The 21,773-nt window shown below is 43.4% G+C and overlaps 1 protein-coding gene across 2 annotated transcripts; it reads left to right on the top strand.

Moving 5' to 3' along the window:
• The first annotated feature begins 577 nt into the window (after positions 1-577).
• CFAP52 (cilia and flagella associated protein 52) lies at positions 578-20,958 on the top strand. Of its 2 annotated transcripts, none has more exons than XM_074847064.1 (14): positions 578-658; positions 1,837-2,036; positions 2,743-2,879; positions 3,506-3,634; positions 4,639-4,738; positions 5,209-5,325; positions 12,087-12,187; positions 13,141-13,311; positions 15,152-15,300; positions 15,986-16,131; positions 18,272-18,423; positions 19,026-19,128; positions 19,299-19,410; positions 20,220-20,958. In XM_074847064.1, the coding sequence occupies exons 1-14, from the start codon at positions 595-597 to the stop codon at positions 20,393-20,395; spliced, it is 1,857 nt and encodes a 618-aa protein (XP_074703165.1). In that variant the 5' UTR covers positions 578-594; the 3' UTR covers positions 20,396-20,958. The 2 variants fall into 2 exon arrangements, with proteins under 2 accessions (XP_074703165.1, XP_074703166.1); XM_074847065.1 differs by lacking the exon at positions 578-658 and adding an exon at positions 1,503-1,568.
• The last annotated feature ends 815 nt before the right edge of the window (positions 20,959-21,773 follow it).

The raw sequence follows: 21,773 nt of genomic DNA, 5'->3' as shown, positions 1-21,773 counted from the left end.
ATACATATATCTTATTTCTTATTTACATAAGAGAATTACAAAACTGTTCGGCCACAACATCCTGACTACAACTTCTTTTTCCCCTTGAGATTTGAATAACAAATACCATATATGTTTTATTACACTGAATAAAGTTCAAAGCTCTTGGAGAATAAAAAAAAAAAACCCAAAACCACGCAGGGGAAGCGGAGGGGACGTATAATGGGATATAAAGAGATCTGCGTCCGTGTCCTGCCGTCACTCGCCCGCAGCGGGGCCAGCAGAGACCCAAGCGCTGCTCTGAGGGTCGCAGCGGCCCCGGTGAGGCCGCCGGGAGCGGGGTGAAGGGCAGCACCACCCGCCGCCGCCGCCCCGGCCCAGCCCCGTCGGGCGGCGGCCGAGCCCCCTCCCCGCCGCCCCGGGCAGCCGAGCCCGCAGCGCCCCCCGCGCCCCCGAGGGCAGGCGCCAGGCCCGGCGCGGACCCCTCCGGCGGGGCCTTTCCCGCTCCGGCCCACGCGGCAGCGGCCCGGTCCCGCTCAGGGCCCGGCGCCCGCCACCGCCCCCTTCCGGCCGTGGGCGTGGTTGCCGCTGGCGCCGCGTGCCCAGAGCGGGGAGATGGCGGCGGCGGCGGTAGCAGAAGTGGGGCAGCTCGAGCTGCGGGCGGCCATCGGTTTCAACGGTAGTGCGGGGGGCAGGGGCACCGGGGGGCAACTGAGGGGGGGCTGGGGCACCACTGAGGGCAATTGAGGGGGTCAGGGGCACCGGGGGGGGGGCAACTGAGGGGGGCTGGGGCACCAGGGGGGCAACTGAGGGGGGCTGGGGCACCACAGGGACAGCTGGGGGGTCTAGCGCACCAGAGAAAGGGCAACTGAAGGGGTCTGGGGCACCATAGAGGGCAACTGAGGGGGTCTGGGGCACCACAGGGGCAACCAAGGGGGGCTGAGGCACCACAGGGGCAGATGGGGTGTCTGGGGCATCGTGGAGATGTGGGAGTGGGGTCTGAGGGCGCTGTGGGTCAGCTGTGGGTCACGGGGTGCCAGCAGACAGGCTGAGGGGAGGGCAGGGCACCATGGGGGCAGCTGTGGGGCAGCTATGGGTCTCGGCTGGGGCCGTGGTACTGTGGGGTGGGCCAGGAGCTGGGGGTGCGCAGGGTCCCTTCTGCCCCCCTCGCCGCCTCCTCGTTCTCCCCTTGCCCGACATCTTGAGAGACAGATGCAAAGTTAAGAGCAGGAAAAGTTTGATGGAATAGTAGGATTTTTAATTTTTTTTTTGTAATTACCCAGCTTACTAGAATGAGAAGAGTTTAATTTCAAAATAAACCCAAATCGTTGCATAAAATGCTGTCGTAAACACTCCTGTGACCCAGGGATGGGGGCTAGGCACCAGGGTTTCTCCAGCCAACTGCCTTCTTGGGAAATTTGTGGCTTTGCAGCTATTTTGAGGCAGGGCATGGCAACGTGGACTGGTGATGTGGCCCCCATAAATCAGCAGGTGCTGCTGGAGAACCCTCTGTGCTGAAGGGCTCAGACCTCTGGGCCAGTGAAATCCGGTAGCTGTAGGAAGCACAGCGCGGTCCAAAATGTGTAAAGGTGACGCTGGAGTTTTGCACAGGGTTGTTCTGTTGAACGGTTTTGGGGGGAACTGGAAAGCTCTTAGTTTTGCTCTCCTTGTGAGATAAACCTTGGGGAACAAACGACTTCCCCTTAGGGAGTGCGATAAGCGAGGCCATCGGCAAGGAGGTGTTGGGGAGAGGTCAGCCTGCTCTGGGGACTGCGTGCTTCAGGCAGAGGAAGAGAGTTTGCCTGCAGCCCCCAGAAGCCTTAAAACCAGCAGATCTTTCACTCCTTTCTCTTGCAGGGCATGTACCCTGTGGCCTGACCTGCCACCCCGATAAGGAGCACATTCTCTATCCCCTGGGATGTACTGTGGTTATTCAAGAGCTACACAGTAAGAAGCAGACGTTCTTGCATGGTCACACCAATAATGTCTCCTGCATCGTCGTGTCCAGGAATGGGCTGTACGTTGCTTCTGGACAAGTCACTTCCATGGGCTTCAAGGTGGATAATGCTCTATTTTTAACTGCATAATATTGACCAAAGAAATTGGAGTTGGCTTGCCAGTGGTGGGAACACCTTTTGTTTATTTTTTCTTGTGTTGGGAAACAACAAAAGAGGGAGGATGTTGCAGAAAATGGGAAACTGTGGCTAGTCCATTGCTGGATGTGCCTTTATGTTTTTGTAAAGTATTATGCCTTCTCCCTAAGACTGGGATAACTAGATTGAGCAGTCTCTTAATTATGGTCCTTTTCATCCGAAGTGTGTGCATGTGGCAGCCTAACTCTCATTATACATTAATTAATAGATGGTGCATTTAAAGCGGTACCTGAGTTCCAGAGCTGCCTAGCACTTTCAAAAGCCCTTGACAGGTACTTCCCTGCATTTTTAGACCTCTGAAGTTCTTTATGGTTTAATTTTTGCCTATTTGAAAAGACCCTGAGACATCTGGAAGGAATCAAGTATTAGTGGTTTCAGGGTAAATTTTGATTCTGAAATGAAGTAAAGCTATTCAAGCAGTAAGCTGGAATAATGCTTCTTACAGCACCTGATTTGAAGCTGTTTTGTGTCAGTGGAGCGCTGGGCTGGATAGAAGCTAACCTCAGGCTGGGCTCCTTCTAACAGCTTTCCTGCCAGAGAAAGTTTTTATACCTAATCCTGTGTGTTATACCTAATGCTCTGGCTTTGACCCCTCTGCTTTGCACCTCAGGCAGACATCATTCTGTGGGATTTCCAGAGGAGGGAGTTACTTGCTCGGCTGTCACTTCACGAGGGTAAAATTGAAGGACTAGCGTTCTCTGCAAACAGCCTTTATCTCCTGTCACTGGGAGGCCAGGATGATGGCAGGTAATGATTTCCGCTTCTGGCCACACGATTTCCAACAAGGTGTAGGGCTTTGAAGAATGGGCTTAGGGACTACTCGCTCCTCCCTCTTCTGGCAGTCTGACCCTTGCTCCTGCTGGACGTCTCTCCTCAGCCATCCCGCTCTGTCCGATGGAAGCCGGGTGGGGACCGTGGGCAGGGCACAGGGCATGGGGAAGGATGAAGGCAGCAGCTAATTCTTAAGCTGGTGTCATCACCCAGAAACCCCACGAAGCCTGCACAGTTGTGTGGCTTAATGCACTGCCCTGACAAAGTATAAATTTCACCGAGGGCTTGCTTTGACACACAGACAAGTAAGAGTGAAATAAAAGGTTATTTTAAATCAGATTTTATGCATGGCCTAAGACGTGATTTGAGTCTTGCTCAGCAGAAGGGATCTAAGAAATACACACCCCCTTGCTTTAGGAGCAGGGGATGTAAACTGCAATTCCACACATTTGTGATAAGCTTTTCTTGGGTGAAATCTCTACAAAGTGACTTTTATGTGTATCCTGGTGGGAACAGACTGCAGGAAAATAAGTTTCATCTTGCTTTTGTTTTTGAGTAATATCAAAAAGTGACACTGTTTAAAGCCCCTCCTTCTCCTGCAGCGTGGTTGTGTGGCACGTTGATAAGAGAGAGGCTGTCTGCAGGAGCCCTGCCTCGGGAGGCAGCACGGGGAATGCGACCATCGTGGTGTGCTCCAGCCGCAGAGATGGGATGTTTATTACCGCTGGAAAGTAAGGCTTTATTTAGATGAAAGACCTATTTCCTTTTACAAAGAGTCTTTACTCAAATACAAGGAAACTTAAGCAACCGTGTGCTTGTGTTTTTTCTTTTTGCTCTGAATGGACCCACGAATATCCATCAGCTTGTCCCTTTAAGGCATTTCTGCTTGTTCTACATATAACAATATGCTTTCAAAGCAGCACACAAGGATCCACGTGCGTCACTTCTGTTCCTGATAGCAGGATTTTGTACTCAGCATTCCCCATGCAGTGTTTAAAATATTTAGTTGCCAGTGTTTACACAAGAAAAGCAGTCAATGAGTGGCTCTGAACAATGGTTAATTAATGTAGAAACAATGATATCTTGCAGGTTGTTGGATCATCTCCTATCCTCACCAGAAGTGATGTACAATTGGTCACTGTCTTGTAACAAAAGTGGGTACAAAAAGTCACATTTTGCATGGATTTGAGACAGCCCCCGTATATTTAGCCTGACGTGTAAATGTGTTCAGGACCTGCACCTCTCTTTAAATCAGGGAAGGCTTTGGATGCTCTTTGCTGCAGTTGCACTTATGAGTGCCGGTCTTTGCAATTTTAGCACTTTGTTAAATGTAAGGGCAGCTGTGTGTAAAGATTTTATATTGGCTCCTATGTTGTCAATTAAATTCTGATAGAAAACAGTTGAAAGTGTCCTCTACTGTTCATTTCCCACTGTAGCAACTAAGATTTCCACAGTATGTGGAAATGAAATGTCAAGGTTGTTACATACTCCTCCATAATCCTTGTATATGTTTTTGATGAACCTTTAAGATTTTTGATTTACCTGAAAATGTCTTTTCCACTGTCTCTTACAGTAACTGAGACTTGCTTCTGGCCTCTCTGATACTGTTCTTTTCCTTCTTATTAAAATTTCAGAATAATGTAGCCTTGTAAAGGCTTTTTAATTCTTCTAGTAGTGAAAAAACTTGGATGTTTCTGCATATATGGAGCTGATCCCACTATATTCATTCTTATAGTGGGACCATTCGAGAATGGGAAGTGGATCTAGCAAATAGGAGAATCCACCCGACTGAATGCCGGACAGGGCACGTGAGAAGAGTGAGCATGTGTGTTAAGGTAAGTTTCAGCCAAATGATTTGGCTAAACCAATAAACTCTCTACGGACTGCAGAAAAACCACAAACTTTTATGGTAATGCTAAAAATGCTCATCACAACTGCATGATGGCAGTGAAGTTACTAAGTGTTGGCTCATGGCAGATGGTCTCCCACAGTTTCTTTATCCTGGGAAAGAGTATTTTGAATGCTTCTGAAGAGAAGCAGCATGTATTTTAGTCACAGGCTCTAGCACCCATAGAATCCTACTTCGGCTTCAAAATATTGTCTAGATTTCGTTAGAAAATGTCTTGCATTCGGCAGTATTATGGATCTTTGAGTGTGATGGCATGAAAACATTGGCTGTATCCCCTCTGATTAAGTCTTGGCAATACACTGAAATAAAGCTATTTATGCAGCTCAGTGCTAGGCTTGGGGCAAGTGTCTCATTATCTGGACCATGATCTTTTTTTTTTTTTATGCTTTCCTATAGGTGGCAGATGATGATAATTATTTTTATGTTGGCACATCAAGTGGTGATGTTCTGAAACTGAATACAAACGAGAAGCTGATGACTGACTATGGGCCCCATAAGAAGAAGTTTAGCTTGGTGAGTAGCAGCTCTGTGACTTTAGTTTTCTCCTTATCCTCCTCTTTGTTAGTACCTGAAAGTAGGGCAACCTCCAGGAGAACCATTACAAAGTTGATTCACAGACTAACCCTTCTTCTGTGCTATTAGTTCTTTGTGAGTGTCTCAGTCTTGATCCTGAAGTCTGAGACCGTTAGGTTGGCTTTTTTCAGTTTCAATTGGCTCCGAATTTGGGTTTTACCTGAATCTCATGTGTCATCCCACAGACTTTCTCTAATACTAAATCTGGTAAAAGTCATAAAAAGTGAAAAATAAGCATGAAAATGGAGTAGCTCCTGAGTTGGATTTTTTTTAGGGAGGTATTAGCTGGAGTGAGACCGAGGACATTCCTAGGAAGACTGGTAGAAGTGCTTATTTGAGAGGCTTTCCCACACTTATGCTGTAAGGTCTTATATTCAGATCTTACAGATTTGTTAAATTGTCTGGGCTAAAATTTTCCAAGACCACTCTTTGCCATAGGAAGAGTATTTTAGAAAACTATTCAAAACACTACAGTTGCTCTTAAAAAAACCCCAACCCCCTAGATATTTGTGTTTGTTTCACATACCGTTCCTCCCCGTTCCCTTCAGGAGGTCATCTTTTGGAAATTCTGATTCTGCCACTGTTGAGGCAGAGGTCTTATTGAAAAAGGTAGGCTAGATAATAGAGTTAAAGAGTTTATTGTAATTCATATTGGGACAAAACAAGGTTACACAGGGTACATTGCTTCTGTTGCTTTTCAACTTCTGAGTGCTTGACTTCATAACCCCAGAGTTCCTTTAACTTTGTTTTTTTGTCTATAATTGGACTCACGGGTCTTAGTATGAGGATCCTGAGACAGGAGTATCTCCTGAATAAGGAGCTTTTGGCCTTTCATTGTACAAGAATCCTGCATGCAGGGAGCTGTAACGATAAATGGTCAGCACCAGATAGTACACTTGCTCTTGATTTCTCTTTATTCGTTGCTGTAAAAGACTTCTTGTAGCTTCTCAGGTTATACCCAGCGGAGAGCATGATGCCTAAGGAATTCAAACAGACTACTGAAACACTTTCCTGCATAAGGTTGAATGTATTTTGTGATTCTATTACCAATGAAGAAAATCAGTGGGCAGCAAGGGAAGCAGTGCAGATGGAGGTACCAAACGTACTGTTAGGGATGCCCTGGGGAAGCTGTCCTAGAAAGAAGCAGATCTTGTCTGAGTATAAACAGAAGACTAACAAGTTCTGTAAGAAAAATTCAGCAGTAAACCCCAAAGAAAAAGCTATTACAGACTTGTTTCTCCAAACCTCCTGAACTTTGCTTGTACCAACCAATGTACGTACAAACCACACACGTGCCCATTCAAAATGTAGTGTTTCTTGTGTTACAAATGCATGCCCACATCTCTGGGATAACTTGGAGCCACGGAGCAATTTGAAATATATTTCAATGTTTATTCCAGTAGGTTGGAGAAGTTATTACTCATTTTTCCCATTTGCATTGTAGGAATGTAAGTAACGTAATTCTGTGCATGCATTAAGTGATAAGACTGTATGTATTTTGTTTTCCTGATAGAAATTATAAGTTTGCTGAAGGTGCATTAGATCTCTTGTGGGTATCTCTGTACTCCAAGCTGTTAAGTTAGTCTTCTAGCAGGCATCCTGCAGGGCTTTGCATCCACACGGGACCCATGTCCTGGCTGATCTCTGCTGTCTCCTGTGCCAACGTCTTGATAACTGAATATCAACTCCCCTTTTAAATGCTTGTATGCTTTGAGTCCTTCTACATCCAGCAGTACGTGTCCCTTGCCTAGAGCTGCATCCACACAAGGTCCTGAACTCCCTTGCCTTCAGGGGTGAGGGAAAGGTGCCAAATGCATTTGAAACAAAACTTCACAAAATATATACTTCCGAGGCCATTGCTAAAGAAACGATCAAATAGGGTCATTAGCAGGAAGCCAGGAAATTTGGGGGTTGAAAGAGGGCCTAGGAGCTCTTAGAGAAAAGCAGAGCTCAAAGCCAGACCACAGCCCAATCCGTACCGTGAGGGGTTTTATCATAAGGCAGATCCCTGGGAACCACAGTTTGTGGCAGAGACCTTTGGAGCATTGTAAGCTTCAGCTGACGTTGCTTCTGATAGCAAAAAGCTGAAGAAAAACAGGACCTTTGACTATGCAAGAGACTGACAAGATGCTAGGGAGCAGAGAAGATCCAGAAGTGGATCTCATCACAGCTGCCTGCCAGCCTTGGATCAGATCTGAGCTGGTAGGCATTAATCTGACTTAAACTTTGTTTTATAAGTATTATGTAATGGCAGCTACTTATGATACACCACTGGTCATTTTGGGAGAAGGGAGAGAAAAGAAGACATTCACATTGGATGGAAATAACAAGTAGTCCCTCCAATCTTCTCCTTTACCCTGTTGTTTAAAAGGGACGTTTCTGCTCAAAGACAGGCTTTTCAACCAGACACGTGCTCACCCCTATCACCCCTTCTCCTCTTGCTTACTTCCTCTCTGCTCTCTTCCATCACTCTCACCAATGCAGTTTCCAAATGCCCAAAACGGGAAATTCATCAGGGCAAACCTGTGTTGTTGCAGTCTGCGAGGAGGTACTAGTACATTTTTATCTCCAGCTACTGTCAGATTCACTTTCATACTTTCCATTTCTCCCTTCCTAGCTCCGTACTGTGATTCCCTTTCCACCCACCCATTTCACATCTCTGCATACAAATAATACCTTGTCACTAGACTGTCAACAAGTCCTCGCTGAACACACGTAGGATCTAATGTTTTATGGCAGAAATTTCCAATTGTAGCGTAGCCTTCAATGCCAGAAGAGGTATTTTGCAGATGTTTTTTCAAGACAAAACCACAGCGTTTATCGAAATGAAAGTATTTGCATCCTTGTTTCTACACAGTTTAGTACATTGTATTGCTAACCCTAGGAGAAGTGTTGGTTCTTATTTCTTTCCCCCCTGCAGAGCTCTTTCTTGAAAATGTAGCATGTATTAGTACTTGTAGTAAAAATTCTCCCCACTCTAGCCGTGCAAAGCAAAGCTGCCATGTAGCTGGTTTCAGAAGTGAGCCATGGTGTTTCAAGGTAGGCGTGACTGCTCCAAGGCATGGCTTTTGGGACAGGCACTGCCTTCCTAACCGGGCATTTCCCTGCTCCCTGGCAGGGAAGTTGGCCCTACATCCTCCAGTGGTGGAACTGCCCCGGCCTCCCTCCCTGTGGAACCATTTTCATCACTTTGTTGCAATTCTGTCTGAAAAGATGCATATTCGTGAGGGAACATTATCCTGTATCTCTGAAAATCTTGTTCACCGGGAAATTACGAACCAGCGCCATACCATGAAACTCTAAACCTGGAATCCACAGTCACCCCATGGTGAGCTTATCTTTAAAGAAAGAGTTTAGACACTGCTTGGGTGAGGAGATGTTTGCTGAAAATAAGTTTGGTCAACCTTAAAGGAACTTTGCCTTTAGATATGTAAGAATGTGTTTATTACGTAGGCATGATCTGAAGATTTGTTTGTTTCTGTTTTGAAGAGGAGTGGCAGAACACTGCACTGGTATGATGAAGCAACTTGTTTTCCATCTACATGGAATTAAGTTTAAGTGCATTTCTGTAATGTCTATAAATACTGAAATAAACAACAAAATTTTTATCCCTGTCACAGGCTTGAGGAGCTATGAGGCACCCGTTCAGATGCAAAGTAGGATGTACAATTGCAAATGCACTTTCAGAAATAGTTGGAGTGATTTGCATTGTTAAAAAAAAAAAAAAAATGTTTGAAGGAGGCGTGGAGGTGTGCTGGAAGAGTTCATAGGGTGCTCAAGAACTTTGCAAGAGATCAGAATGGGCCAAAGAGCAAGTATCCCTGCAGGGGAGGGAATGGGCAGGCTGGATTTTTGCTGGTATTTTTATTTATAATCATACTTCAAAGCAGTGGTTTCTTTTTGTAAGAAGTAAATAATGAGTGGTGATATTTTTAACCTCCTACATTAGACTCTGCATTTCATCTACAAGAGGTCTGGCAGTATATAAAATAGAGTATTCATCACATTGTTAAACGTGAACTGCTCGACGCCATGAATAACAAGTGCAATGTATAAAGCTATCTGTTTACTCGTGGTGATTCAAAGAACAGACTGGACAAGAAAGAAGGACAATTACCAAGTTAAGGTTGAAATCAAACTCTGATGATTTTGAGAGCCTGGCAGTGGACCCTGGCCACTTTAAGGTGGTTTTTTTCCTGTCTTAATATTACCTGCTTCCCTCTCACATTGAAGAACTGAAGAGGATAGCTTGGAAAAATCAAAGCAGTCTTGGCAGTGCTGCAAAACCTCTAATTTATTAGCAAGTAGCAGGGAGCTGTAATCAGATAAACTACGTAGTCAGAGGTTTGGTTTCTAATGCCGCCACCTGCCATAATGCTCCGAAGGGCATTTGAGGTGGAAGTCTTTTATAGGAAAAACTGCAAAACAGTAGATCAAAAGACAATTGATGGGCCTGTGATAACAGAGGACTCACAAAATGCTGCCAACACCTCATAGGAAATTTTTTAAAATGTTGTTCAGAAACAGTTCTGCTTGTGGATCATATTTCTAATTAAAAAGAATCCCTTTGTTCTCGTGCTTTTGCTAAGAATATTTGCATGAAACCTGGCTTCCTGCCTGGTAGTGTTGTGATAGTAGGGCATAAAATCCTCTCTGGAGGTTGTGTTTTGCACAGTGATCAGTCCTGATATTACAGGAGACTCTGGATATGCTACTGGTGGAGACAGACTAATGAAGAAACCCAGTGCAATTAAATTATGAATCAGGATTTTTTTTCTTTTTTTTCCCTGCAATCCACATTAATTTGATCCTGAAGTTAAATAGTCCTTAAGCTGATGGTAGGTGGCTGCAAGGCTGCTTGTTTTGCCAGCACTGGAATGTCAATTACATATGTGGTGATTATTTTTTCTTCAAAAAGTATAAACAAGACTTTAAAAACAATCAGTTTCTTCTATTTGGTTGGACAATGAACCAAAGTAACTTTTCCAATTTCATCAGACCTTGTCTGTGGCTTTTGCAACATCCTTTCTGGGTCTGAATAGCTCAAATGCCCATTTTTGGGGTTTTTTTTCACTTCCTCTCTCATCTTCCTTAGAGATTCAGTCCTTTCCACACCAAAAATCAACACTGTCTGGCTTTCATTCTTTTAAACACTCTGAAAGGGTTTAATCCTGAAAATTTACTGGGGTTAGTCCAGATTAATGCTTGAAAAGAATAGGAATGCTGGGTGGTGCTGCTTAGATGTCAAACTTTATCATAAAGTGCTGACACCTGTATTTGTTGAAAAATCACAAGCCAAGCACATGACAGTGATTTCTTCCTAAAGAATAAATGCAGAATTATTCTGATTTGCTTCTTGGTTATTATTCTTTGAGAATTCACTTCTTCGTGCTTTCACAACACTAAATGCTAGAGGTGTTTTCTTTTTCCTAGAAAAAACATCAAACAGAAATTGTTGTTTTCACATATTGGCTCTGTGAGCTTGGGCTTAAAGAAAAAAAATCGTAATATTGTGAAACTGCTGGTACTATCACAGCAGTTGGCAATGCTGTTTATTAAGCTAGGCAGTGGCAAATGTTGCTGCAGTCTATATTGCAACTTAAAATGTCAAGCTCAACAGACTCCTTACAAGTCACGGGGAGCCTGGAGCTGCTACCAGCTGGCCTGTGCCTCTTGTACACACTTGCTTCATGACAGAACTTAGTTTTCAGTCCAAGTTTTGATGGCATAAAGCTCCTTTATTTTTTTTTTTTTACTCTTTCCATTTCATTCATGTGTATGTTCCCCCAAGATAGTAGGGACATTTTTCTGAGTAAGAATATCAGGATTTAACCCCACAGAAGTAGTTTCACCCCTCTTGTAGCCTGTTTTGGGGTCTCTCAGGTTTTCAAGAATTGATCTGTTGTCTTATATACAGAAGAGTAATATTACTTCACAGGTAGCAGAACTGAAGCAGAGACTGACTTTTCTTATACTTGAAATTTTGTGGCAAGGCTAAGGACAGTGTTTGTTTGCTGTTTTTGTTTGGGTTTTTTTACTGTAGTCTGATACTTCATCCACAGAAAACCATTTCTCCTTTTTCTAATGGCTGACTTCTGTTGATCTACTCATCTCAGCAAACAGCAGAAACCCACGCTGATGATGGGCTGACTAATTTTCAAAGCTTTTCTATGACAAATGTGTTTTATTATTAGGTGGGAGATGGGATTGTATCTTTCAAACAGGGAGAGAGACCTGGGACACAGAGAATCTGTCCTAAAAGCAGCTGTAGAGAAGGATGCTTAGGCTGAGTTTTACCCTCAGTTGTTTTTGTGTCTGATAGATGAAGAACTTTCTTTTCCTAGTGGAAGGAAAAGTGGAGGCACTAATACGAAATGTGCGTATTGCTGGAATGAGGTAAGGATATGTAGGCTCATACGTGGTCCCAGCTGCTCTGAAGGATCCATGATGATGCTGTTTACTTGCTTCTCATACTGTAGTAGTTCATATATACCTGTAATTAATAACTCCTCTCCCTTCTCCCTCTGGAGAGTCACTCCTCAGGCTAGGTCAGTCAAAGAATACTGATAAAGGTGTATTTGAGTGACATAAGCACCACCATCGGGAGCACGATAGAGACTCTGTTGTGCTATTCAGCATGGCTGCAGCAATAAAGAGACTCTGCTTCCATCCAATTGCGTTTTAATCCTGTTTTCTCCTAGGGAGTCACAGCTTTGCTTCTGCTGAAGACAGGAGATGTAATAGTTGGCACCGGAGGAGGGATTGTAGCTCTCTGTAGAGGCTCAGACTACAAAGTAATGAAGTGAGTTTGTAGATGGGATAATCAGGAGGGTAGAGGTGGCGCTTCCCCCAAAGGGTCACAGTATAAGAACCAATCATTTCTACGTGAAGCCATAATCCAAATAAATCTGTTTTTCAGTCCTGCAGACAAAATAGACAGTATGGTTCCAGCACAATGAAGTTGAAGCAGACTGAAAATTACTGCATGCGTTTGCACAGAAGTGAATTGCCCTACTCATCACTCACTTTAAATGACCATTGTTCCCTTTTAGGCATTAGGAGTCAGATCCTAAATTGATGCAAAGTGAGACAGGTCTGTTGAAGTCAGTAAAATTACACTTATTTACGGCAGCTGAGAAAGAGCAGTATTTGCCATCTAAAAAAGGGTTTATTGGAGAACATGGGATCGTAAAGGAGGGCTCCACTAATGGTATAGTCACATGTCTGGAAGTGCTGGAGTACGTGCAAGGCTTTTTTCTGCATACAAAATAGAAAGCTGCAGGTGTCATTTCCCCGTACGTGATTTGGAAATTGGGCCCGCAGCTATTCATTTGGCATTGCTTGAGTGGCCAGCTTAAGCGTACAGTTCTGCAAGCCTAGCATTGTACAACTGAAACTATTCCCAGAAGATGTAAGCTGTCTGGAAATATTCTTGAAGATGAGATATTTAAGTGCACTTGAGCAAGAATATCAACAAAGATGCTGTTACCTTAGGCCCTGGTCCAGAAAACAAAGTCTCCAAAGCACTGCCTTTGCAAGCCCTGGCAGAGTAGCAGATGGGACAGGCAAGATCGTATGAAGTATTAAAATGTGACTGAGAATGAAATGTTAGTCCTGACCACGTTCTTGTGTATTGATATCACAGCCTAGTGTGGAGCTTTTTGGGGAAGCAGGGAAATAAGACTCTATAAACGGAAGCTGGAAAATAAGTACATCGAGGTCAATGTCAGGCCAAACCTCTGCTTTCTCTTACAGGAAAATTCAAGTTCAAGGCGCTGTCACTTCCCTGACACACAGAGATGAGGGTCACCAGTTCTTTGTAGGGACAAAGGAGTGCCAGATTTATCAAGTTAACTACACTGCGTTTACAGAAGAGCTGATTGCTGCCTGTCATACTGAAGCCGTCCATGACATCGTTTTTCCTTCGTGAGTATGACTGGCTGGGATGCTTTTGGCTGGCAAAGAAGTTTGAGTAAGGTGCCAGTAAGGTCAGGATATCTACATAAACACCCTTTAACCCACAGGAACCCAAAGTTTATTAATGTCCTTATGGGATGATTTATACTGTAACCTACCGGTGAAATGCAAGGGCGATGGTGAGCTGCCACTTGAAAACAGAAGGCAGCAGCTCAGTTTGAGAATTGGAAAAATCATCAATGTAGAGGAAGAATTCTAAACAAAAAGACTAGAATTAATTATGTTGGGGTAATGGCAGTGATGGCAACCTCCCCTTTTCTGCTAGGGTTGGTGCTATGAGACTCGGGCCTCTTAGTCTGCCAGCAGCGTGAATCCTCAAAGTCTGCTTTTGTGTACCCTGTTGCAGCTACAGCTTGTAGAGGCGTCTGCTTTCCTACCCACCTGTACCATCAGCTGAAACCTGACTAACAGAGCTGTGCAAAGAGGCTTTTTGGGTCTCTCAGCCTCACTTACGATTTCATGTTTGACAATATGTTACATTAAATTCTAGGCTTGTGATGAGAGATGGTGGGTATGCTGGTATGTCTTCTGTCTGCTTTTGTCTTGTGAACAGACAGCAAACATTCCCTCTTCCTGTGTAGTAGGATTGTGACACTTGATTTAAAATAAAAACCACAACGGATCAGTTGTTTCCTCTCCAAATGGAGAATGGGAGTTTGATCCCGATGAAAGTTTTTATTTTTGATATGTTATTGCATTGCTTCTTGACACAGCACAAAGGATCAAATCTTACCAAGGTACAGCAAAGTGCACAATGCAAGAAGCACTCCTCCCTGCTTGTCACCAGCCTGAAAAATCCACATCCTTCTAATTTAATGAGAAAATCGTTTGGAGCTTTAGGGTAATATGATGCTAATATACCTGACTGACACATCTGTGTCATAGATATTTGGATGAGCTGGATTTAGTGATGATTGTAAGGACTACAGGACTACATCCTTGCAGAGATGTTTTAACTTTTCATTTGTTAACTGCTCTTGAACAGAGCATATCACTGATTGGGAAATACAATCTTAATTTCCCTGTTCTGGCTTATTTCAGAATACTTCAGTAGCTGATGTTATAAAGCACCCACGCCAGCTGGGCTTGAAAGGGGCCACACTTTTTTTGTGCCGGTTTTCTCTGTCCGGGTTCATCTTTCCGGACGTTGATGGTGATGTTGAACAAAAGCTTGGGGTACCTTTCTAGATTTCACTTTCAGTCATATCCCTAGGATGTATGGTTTAGAGCTTATTTCAAAGCATTCAGTCCCATAGCTTTTGAAATGCTGCAGGTCTTTTTTTATTCAAACATGTATAACAAGTATATTGCGAACAGGCTTTTGCCATCATTTCTATTGCCTTCAGTGATGCTGAATAGGAATCATCCAGTAAGGAAGATAAAAAATGACATCTTTATAATATGAGGCTGCTGTTAGTCCCTGATGTTAAATCTGGGCAGTCAGCACCTCTACACCCACTTTTGTATCTCTTATATACAACATATGAAGTTGTTTGGAGATTGAATATGGGAAATAAATGTCACAACTTGCAAAAAGTAGGAAGAATTCTTTTAGTTTCACTTTAAATGTTCCTTAAAATGAATCTTTGAGTAGAAACCAGACCAGGGGAATTTTACATGAGAAAGGTGGTCCTACGAAAAGGGCCTTTGTCTTAACCACGATGATCCCTATCGGGAAAATTACAGTTGCACGTTAGAAACAGCTGAGCTTCGAAGGATGATGTAAGATCTAAGAAAGAAAGAAGCATTTTCTGTATTCCCCTCCTCATTATCTCTCTGAATTCTCCAGGGGAATTTCTGACTTGTTTGTTACCTGCTCCAAAAATGATATTCGAGTGTGGCACACCCCAGAAAGCAGGGAGCTCCTACGAATCGTCGTCCCCAACATGATCTGCCATGCCATAGATGTTACGAGGGATGGCAAGAGCATCATTTCAGGTAATGGGCAGTCCAGACCCACAGTTGAGTCCAGTCTTCAAATGTTGCCAAATTTAATAGACATCAGTATGCCAGAATGAAGAGAGGATTAAATTGGAAATGGGTTTAAATTCAGTTCGTCACTTGACCGAAAGGCCTCTTTTCTTGCAGCTGGTCCGATGAGCTTTGCTCACAGCCCCAGTATCCCAGTGCTGTAGTTACAGTGTACGTGGAAGGCAAGGTTTGGAGACCTTGCTTTGGGTGTGAATTCCAGCAATTCAGAACACAGTTCAGTCTTATTCAAAAGACCTAGTTCTAAAATATTAACCTTGTTGTATGCAACAGCTTAACCTGTGATGTACCCCAAGCACCTTTTGCATAAAGCTGCTACCCATCGCCATATGCAAATCGCTTACACAGGAACTACTGCAGTCCCACAGCAGTGATGCAGTCCCCCCATCGTTACCAAACCAATTTGTCCATAGCCAGAATCAAAAAAGAATTACATTTTAATAGTTTATTTTGGACTATAGGTCTGCAGGCTCATCTACAGTACAGTGGTTTCTACATCTATACTGATGATCTAACAGTGTGGGCCTGCTAGAGGAATTTAATAAAATAAATGGGTTCTTTTGGAAATGAAAGAGAGGCAATAATATGAGGAAAGTCTGTGCGCCTGGGTAATCTGTTTCTTTATATTCATCAGCTTGGAATGATGGGAATATCCGCGCCTTCCTGCCACAGAGTGGACAGCCAATGTATGAGATTAACCATGCCCATAGCTTGGGAGTGACGGCAATTGCTACTACAAGTGACTGTAAACGGATCATTAGTGGAGGAGGTGAAGGACAGGTAATTTTTGCTTAAAAACCTGGAGCAGCTCTGTGCTCTCATCGCAGGGCCTGCGAATTGTCAGTAAGTGCTTAGTCAGAAAGTGAGCTATTCTTAGCTTTCACTTGAGCAAAGGACCGAGTTGGAGAATATTAGCCTTTGATATATGCAAATCTCTTGCTCTCAGAGGGCATAATGTAAAACAATGCCCCGATTGCTTCTGCCATGGTAGTCTTGGAAATCCTTCTAATGCAGAATATGCTCTTAATCCTCTTTGTTCATTTGTCTCTCCCCTATATTTGACTTATCTGCATTAGTCATTGTCTGCAAGCCTCCCTCTAACTGTGCTGTAGCACAGATTTTCTTTCTGTCATTGCCTGAGAAGTCTTAGTCCTGTCCAAATTGACCTGTATGAATTCATTTAATAGCACAAAGTTCACTTTATATCACTATAGTGTCTATGGGGTAACTTCCTAATTTTCTGGGATGGTACTATCTGGTTTAGGTGATGGTGTTAATAAAAGACTCTGATAACAACTCAGTTTCTAATACAATTATGGAAACGTCCCAATACAAATAATGATAAAAATCAGAAAATATGTGGTAGACATCATACTTGTGCAGTTCAACAATTCTTTTCTGTCCACGCAAAACAAACACCATGTGCTTTGATTACTTCATGTACTTCATATAGTTGTGGACCTTTTCAGTCTGTAAAAGTGGCACTCTTCTCCTAATGTTTAAATAATTTAAACACGGGGGGGTTATTTATATTAAAAATAAATAATTAGACTTGGAAGGCTCATTTTCAGTTTCTTTCCTTGCTTTGGACTTCCTCTCTGCAGCCTGGCAAGCACTCAGAACCAGACACTGAATTGTGCATGGATTCCTGACTGTGATTTAACCGCTCTGTGCTTTGTGTACCCTGATCTCAAGTGTTCCGTGTGCCACACTGGAGATTGCACAGGAAGTTTTGAAGAGTGAGGAATTGAATTTAGGTCTTCCAAATCTCAGGCTAATGTCCTAATCATTGAGCCATCTTTCTGAATCATTCTGCACCTCAGCTCTTCTGTAAAGCAGCAGTGCTTTATCTCGCTGCATAAAGACATTAGAGATGATGAGCCACTTCAACCCTTCACTAATAAAAGAACAGTTAAGTACGTTGGATGATTAGCGCTAGAGGATGCAAAAGATGGAGGGCCTAGATTCTGTATCAACACACACAGGATGGCGCAGGCTCTGGTTAGTTGATCTCTGAATTGAAAAAGACAGCTGAGACAGAATTACAGCTAAAGGTTGGTTAGGTAAAAATGAGAACTGGAGGGGAGCCCTTGCAGTATTCATTCAGAACACAAAAAAAATGTGTTCTGAAATGCTAATGGTTCTGTCAAAAGCAGTCATCTGAAAGCTGTGACTTTCAGGGTTGCTTAAGGGATCTGGACCCTCTGATCATTTAGCAAGTGGGAATTAGACATCCAGATCCTGTAGTTAACAGCATCAGATTTGAAAACATGGAAGGTCAACCCTCTCTGTTGTCATTGTCTGAATTTCTAGATTTTCACTAGGATTTGTCCTTAGTGGAATGTAAAAGTGAATAGATACCATGAAGTTTGGCACTAGTGGGACAGCAAATGCAAGGTGTGAAGGATCAGGTCCTCAAAGCAGAAAGATTTTTGCTGTTACCACCACTGGGAGCAGAGGTGCTTTCAGGCACATATTTCACATCAAAGATTGAAAGAGCTGTTTTGTATTTACTGGCATTATATGTAGCACAAATAACAGGTAGCTTTTTTATATTCCATTTCAGAAGCCTTGCTCTTTGATCTTTAAAGCACCGCTGGAAATATATCATGGACTAGATGCTTTTTCCTGATCTAGAGATGAGTAAACTGAAACATGGGAGAATGGGGACTTGACAAAAAGAAGGTCTGGGGTTAATGGTCAGGAATTCCTGAACCAGGTGGATTACACTCTCACGAGTTCAGTTCTGTTTTATGAGACAGCTGCATGAATAACCCACAGGAAAATAGAGACAGTCCATTGAGAATGAGTTGCTGTATGTGTTATAAGAAAAAAGAATTGTTCAGGAAAGCCTGGGCACCCTCCTGAGCTCAGACAGAACCAGGTGGTACAAGAGCAAATGTTCATTGCTGATTTTCAGGTGAGGGTCTGGGAGATTCATGAGAGGATTCACAAACTGGGAGAAATTCTGAAGGGACACGTATCTGCTGTGTCCTGCATTAAGATTAAGAAGGACGACCAAGAGTGTGTCACAGCCAGCCTTGATGGGACATGCATCATCTGGGACATTGTGTAAGGAGACAGATAAGTATTGCAAGACACTTAAAATGCTGGTAATGTCTCTGTTGGGTCACTGTGCCCTCTTTGGGACACCACATAGTGAGGAGGAGGGGAAAAAGAGCATTAGGAAATAAAAATTACCAGAAAAAACAATCAAGTCAGGGAATGTAGAACCTCCAATGCTAGAAAGCTTCAGAAAAGTTTAGCAAACATTTGTCTCAAGTTGTTTTCTTGTATTGGATCCTGCTTGGCCAAGGGGGTGGAGCAGGTGCTTTCCTGTTTCCCACTAGCTGTGTTCTCCAGCACTTTATGACTCTCATCAAGCTACTGCAGATCTGTAGGTGAGGATAAGGAAATTTTTGCATAGTGAATAGCACCTAGAAAGCATTCTGGATTAAAAAATCCATTTCATATGACAGCAGATCAAAGGTCTTACAAGGCAGCTGTGATGGGGAAGAGAACTGATGACCCTCACAGGCTTCATGAAACCCTGAACTGAACCTGAAAATATCCAAGCAGAAGATCTGATGTATAGCACAGGCAGAGATAGTTCAGGCAGTCAAAGTTCATTTTTTGACCCTATTGCTCTATCCTGTTTTGGGGGTGTTTTGCAGGCGTTGTATAAGAAAACAAACGATTCTAGCCACCACATTGTTCAAATGTGTGTGCTACCATCCTGAAGAGTACCAGATAATCACCAGTGGAACAAACAAAAGGGTAAGCAAAACTGCAGGAATTCTGCTTGCAGGAATTCCAAAACACAAAGTCTGGCGCTTGTTACGTGATGAAACTCCTGTACCTCCACAGAAGGTTGTGTTACAGGGCAGTGCTGAAATCTGCCTGCTCTTGATGCACAACTGAGCCCTCCTCTCTGGTCTGCTCTCTAGATTGGATACTGGGAAGTGTTTGATGGCTCTATGATCAGAGAATTGGAAGGGTCTGCATCAGGTTCCATCAACGGAATGGACATCACATCAGATGGGGCATACTTTGTCACAGGTGAGTGGTGGCTAAAACTAGAAAAGAGGAGGTCATATTAAGACCAGGAAAAGCAAGGCAGTGAACTAAGGATCTCAGTAAAGAAAGAAAAAACTGAAAGGAGGGGTCAGCTAAAGGGGAAAATAAAATGAATCATCGAAGAAAAATACTTAGAAAAAGGCTGTGGTTCAGACTTGGAACATACTGTGGTTGAGTCTTACAAGGTGTAATGTAATGTAAAGGTGAAGACAAAGTTCAGATGTCTCCGAGGGAGTACAGGGTTTCATCTTGCCCTGCTCCTCATTTAGTTCAGTGGTGTTCACTGTGCACTTGACTGATGTGCTCAAGTGTCCGACTCCAGAAGCCTGGCAGTCTCTGTCGGTTCACAAGTGGGAATGGCTCCAGGCTCCAGGCAGCCTCAGGCTCACACGTTCCCCGCCCTTGTGACATCTCCTCTGGGAGCCCAGCACTAGCACGGAGGAGCCATGGTGTTGTGTATATTGGCTACCGTTAAAAACCACGGATTTGGTGTCAGTACCAGCTGTTTTAGATTAAACTGATAAATGAACATCAGTTATGAGCATTTCGAAGGTCCTCCATGTTATTGGTACCAATTGCTGGCTGTAGCTCCCTGTGGTCTGCTGGACACTACTGGACACTGGCTCTCTACTTCAGTTGAAAAGAATTTGGTTTTACCATAATGCCCAAGACAATGTTTCCCACCCTTCCTAAATCAAATGAATGCCCACGTATTCCCCTGCCTGCCATCCGGGAACAAAAAGCAGCAGAACTCCGTGTAATCATTTGTTCTTCCTTTGTGCCCGATGCAGGTGGTGATGACCATCTGGTGAAACTCTGGAACTACAACGAGGGGGCAGTGACTCATGTTGGAGTGGGCCATAGTGGCAACATCAGCCGTCTCAAGATCTGCCCTGGGAACAAGTACATCGTGAGCGTGAGTGCAGATGGTGCCATCCTGGTCTGGAAATACCCAGAGTCACGCTAACAGCTGGCACAGGAGCTGCTAGGCTGCTACTTCCTCCACCAGTCCTAGTAACTCTTTTCTCTTACAGCTGAGGCAGTTTTAAAGCATTTGTACTATTAGAGGAGATACTATTTTTATTCTGTCTGGTATGCGTTTACCAGATCCTTCAGATATCCTTTCTAGCGCTGAATAAATAGGTCTGATTTTTTCAGGGGGTTAAGATTTTGCTGTTCCTTTTAGATTGGTGTGAAAGGATTTGTCACTTCTGAAAATCATCTTGGCTGTTGTTATAACACTTGCATGTTGTTCCTGCCACCTTTCCTGATAGTCTCCTAGCATAGTCTTACTTGTATGCCTGCTCATTTTTGTGGGCTCGCTCTTGCTTTCACGTGGTCTTCCCCTGTTCCCTACCCCCTTCTGTCGCTTTCTTTAATGAATAACTTGTTGTGTAAATTCAGTCTTCTGTGTTCGTTTTAATTTGTCTGGTCCTGATTAAAGAAAAAGCCCTCAGCTCCAACTCAGGCGTTTAACTGGGAAGCTCTTTTGAGTCAAGCTTTTAAATAAATGTTCTCAAAGGAATACAAGGATGTCGGGGCTTCTTCATTTGCGGTGTCCAATTTAAAACTCTCTTCAGGGGCCTATTTGAAGGGTGAGAGTATAGTCATTTCTAAAAATGCCTGGATGTTTCCAGCTAGACACACTCAAATTCCTGTTCACTGCCCTTATTTTTCAAACAGGCTCCAAATTTGCATGAAATATGTATTTAGTCTGAGAATGAGTACCCGGTATCGTATCTAGTATTAAAACCAACAGCTCTCAAGATATTGTTTGTTTAAAGATCAGTGTAGGCAGACAGCCTGTGAAGTGATGCAAGTGAAGTAAATATTTCTTTTGCAGGCACTGAAGGCCTGTGAGAATTCTGTCATAAATTAAAATGGTGGAAAAATGTTGCATTCTTTAATGCTAAGACGTACAAATGTTTTAGTTAACTAAGAGGATGATTTAAAGGCAGTGTCAGGTAGATACTGTCATACCTCTGTTGATAGTATTAGCTGTCCTGGTAGGCAGTGGGGCATAGGAATTTAAAGGTATGATTGCTCATTATTCCTTTTATGCCACTAAAAACATTTACTGCTTGCAGCACAATAAGGGTGGATCCTTTTGGACTGGCTCGGAGGATGTCTGTGCACATATGCTGTCCATCAAACACTGCACAAGTCATATTCCTTCCGGTTAAAATATCTCTGCTCTTATTAATGGAGTCTTTAGCAAAGGAATTAAGTCATTCCTTCCTCTTTTTCTTTGGAGTCAAGACCTGATGCTATGCAGCGATAAACACTCCAGCAGGTTTTACAAGCTCTGCAGCAATGCTTGCTGTGGTTTGGAAGGCAGGATCAAA

Source organism: Strix aluco, chromosome 21, assembly GCF_031877795.1.
Source record: "Strix aluco isolate bStrAlu1 chromosome 21, bStrAlu1.hap1, whole genome shotgun sequence".
In the NCBI taxonomy this organism is placed as follows: domain Eukaryota; kingdom Metazoa; phylum Chordata; class Aves; order Strigiformes; family Strigidae; genus Strix; species Strix aluco.
Note: the sequence above shows the minus strand (reverse complement) of the source record. Positions and strands in the feature narration are given on the sequence as shown.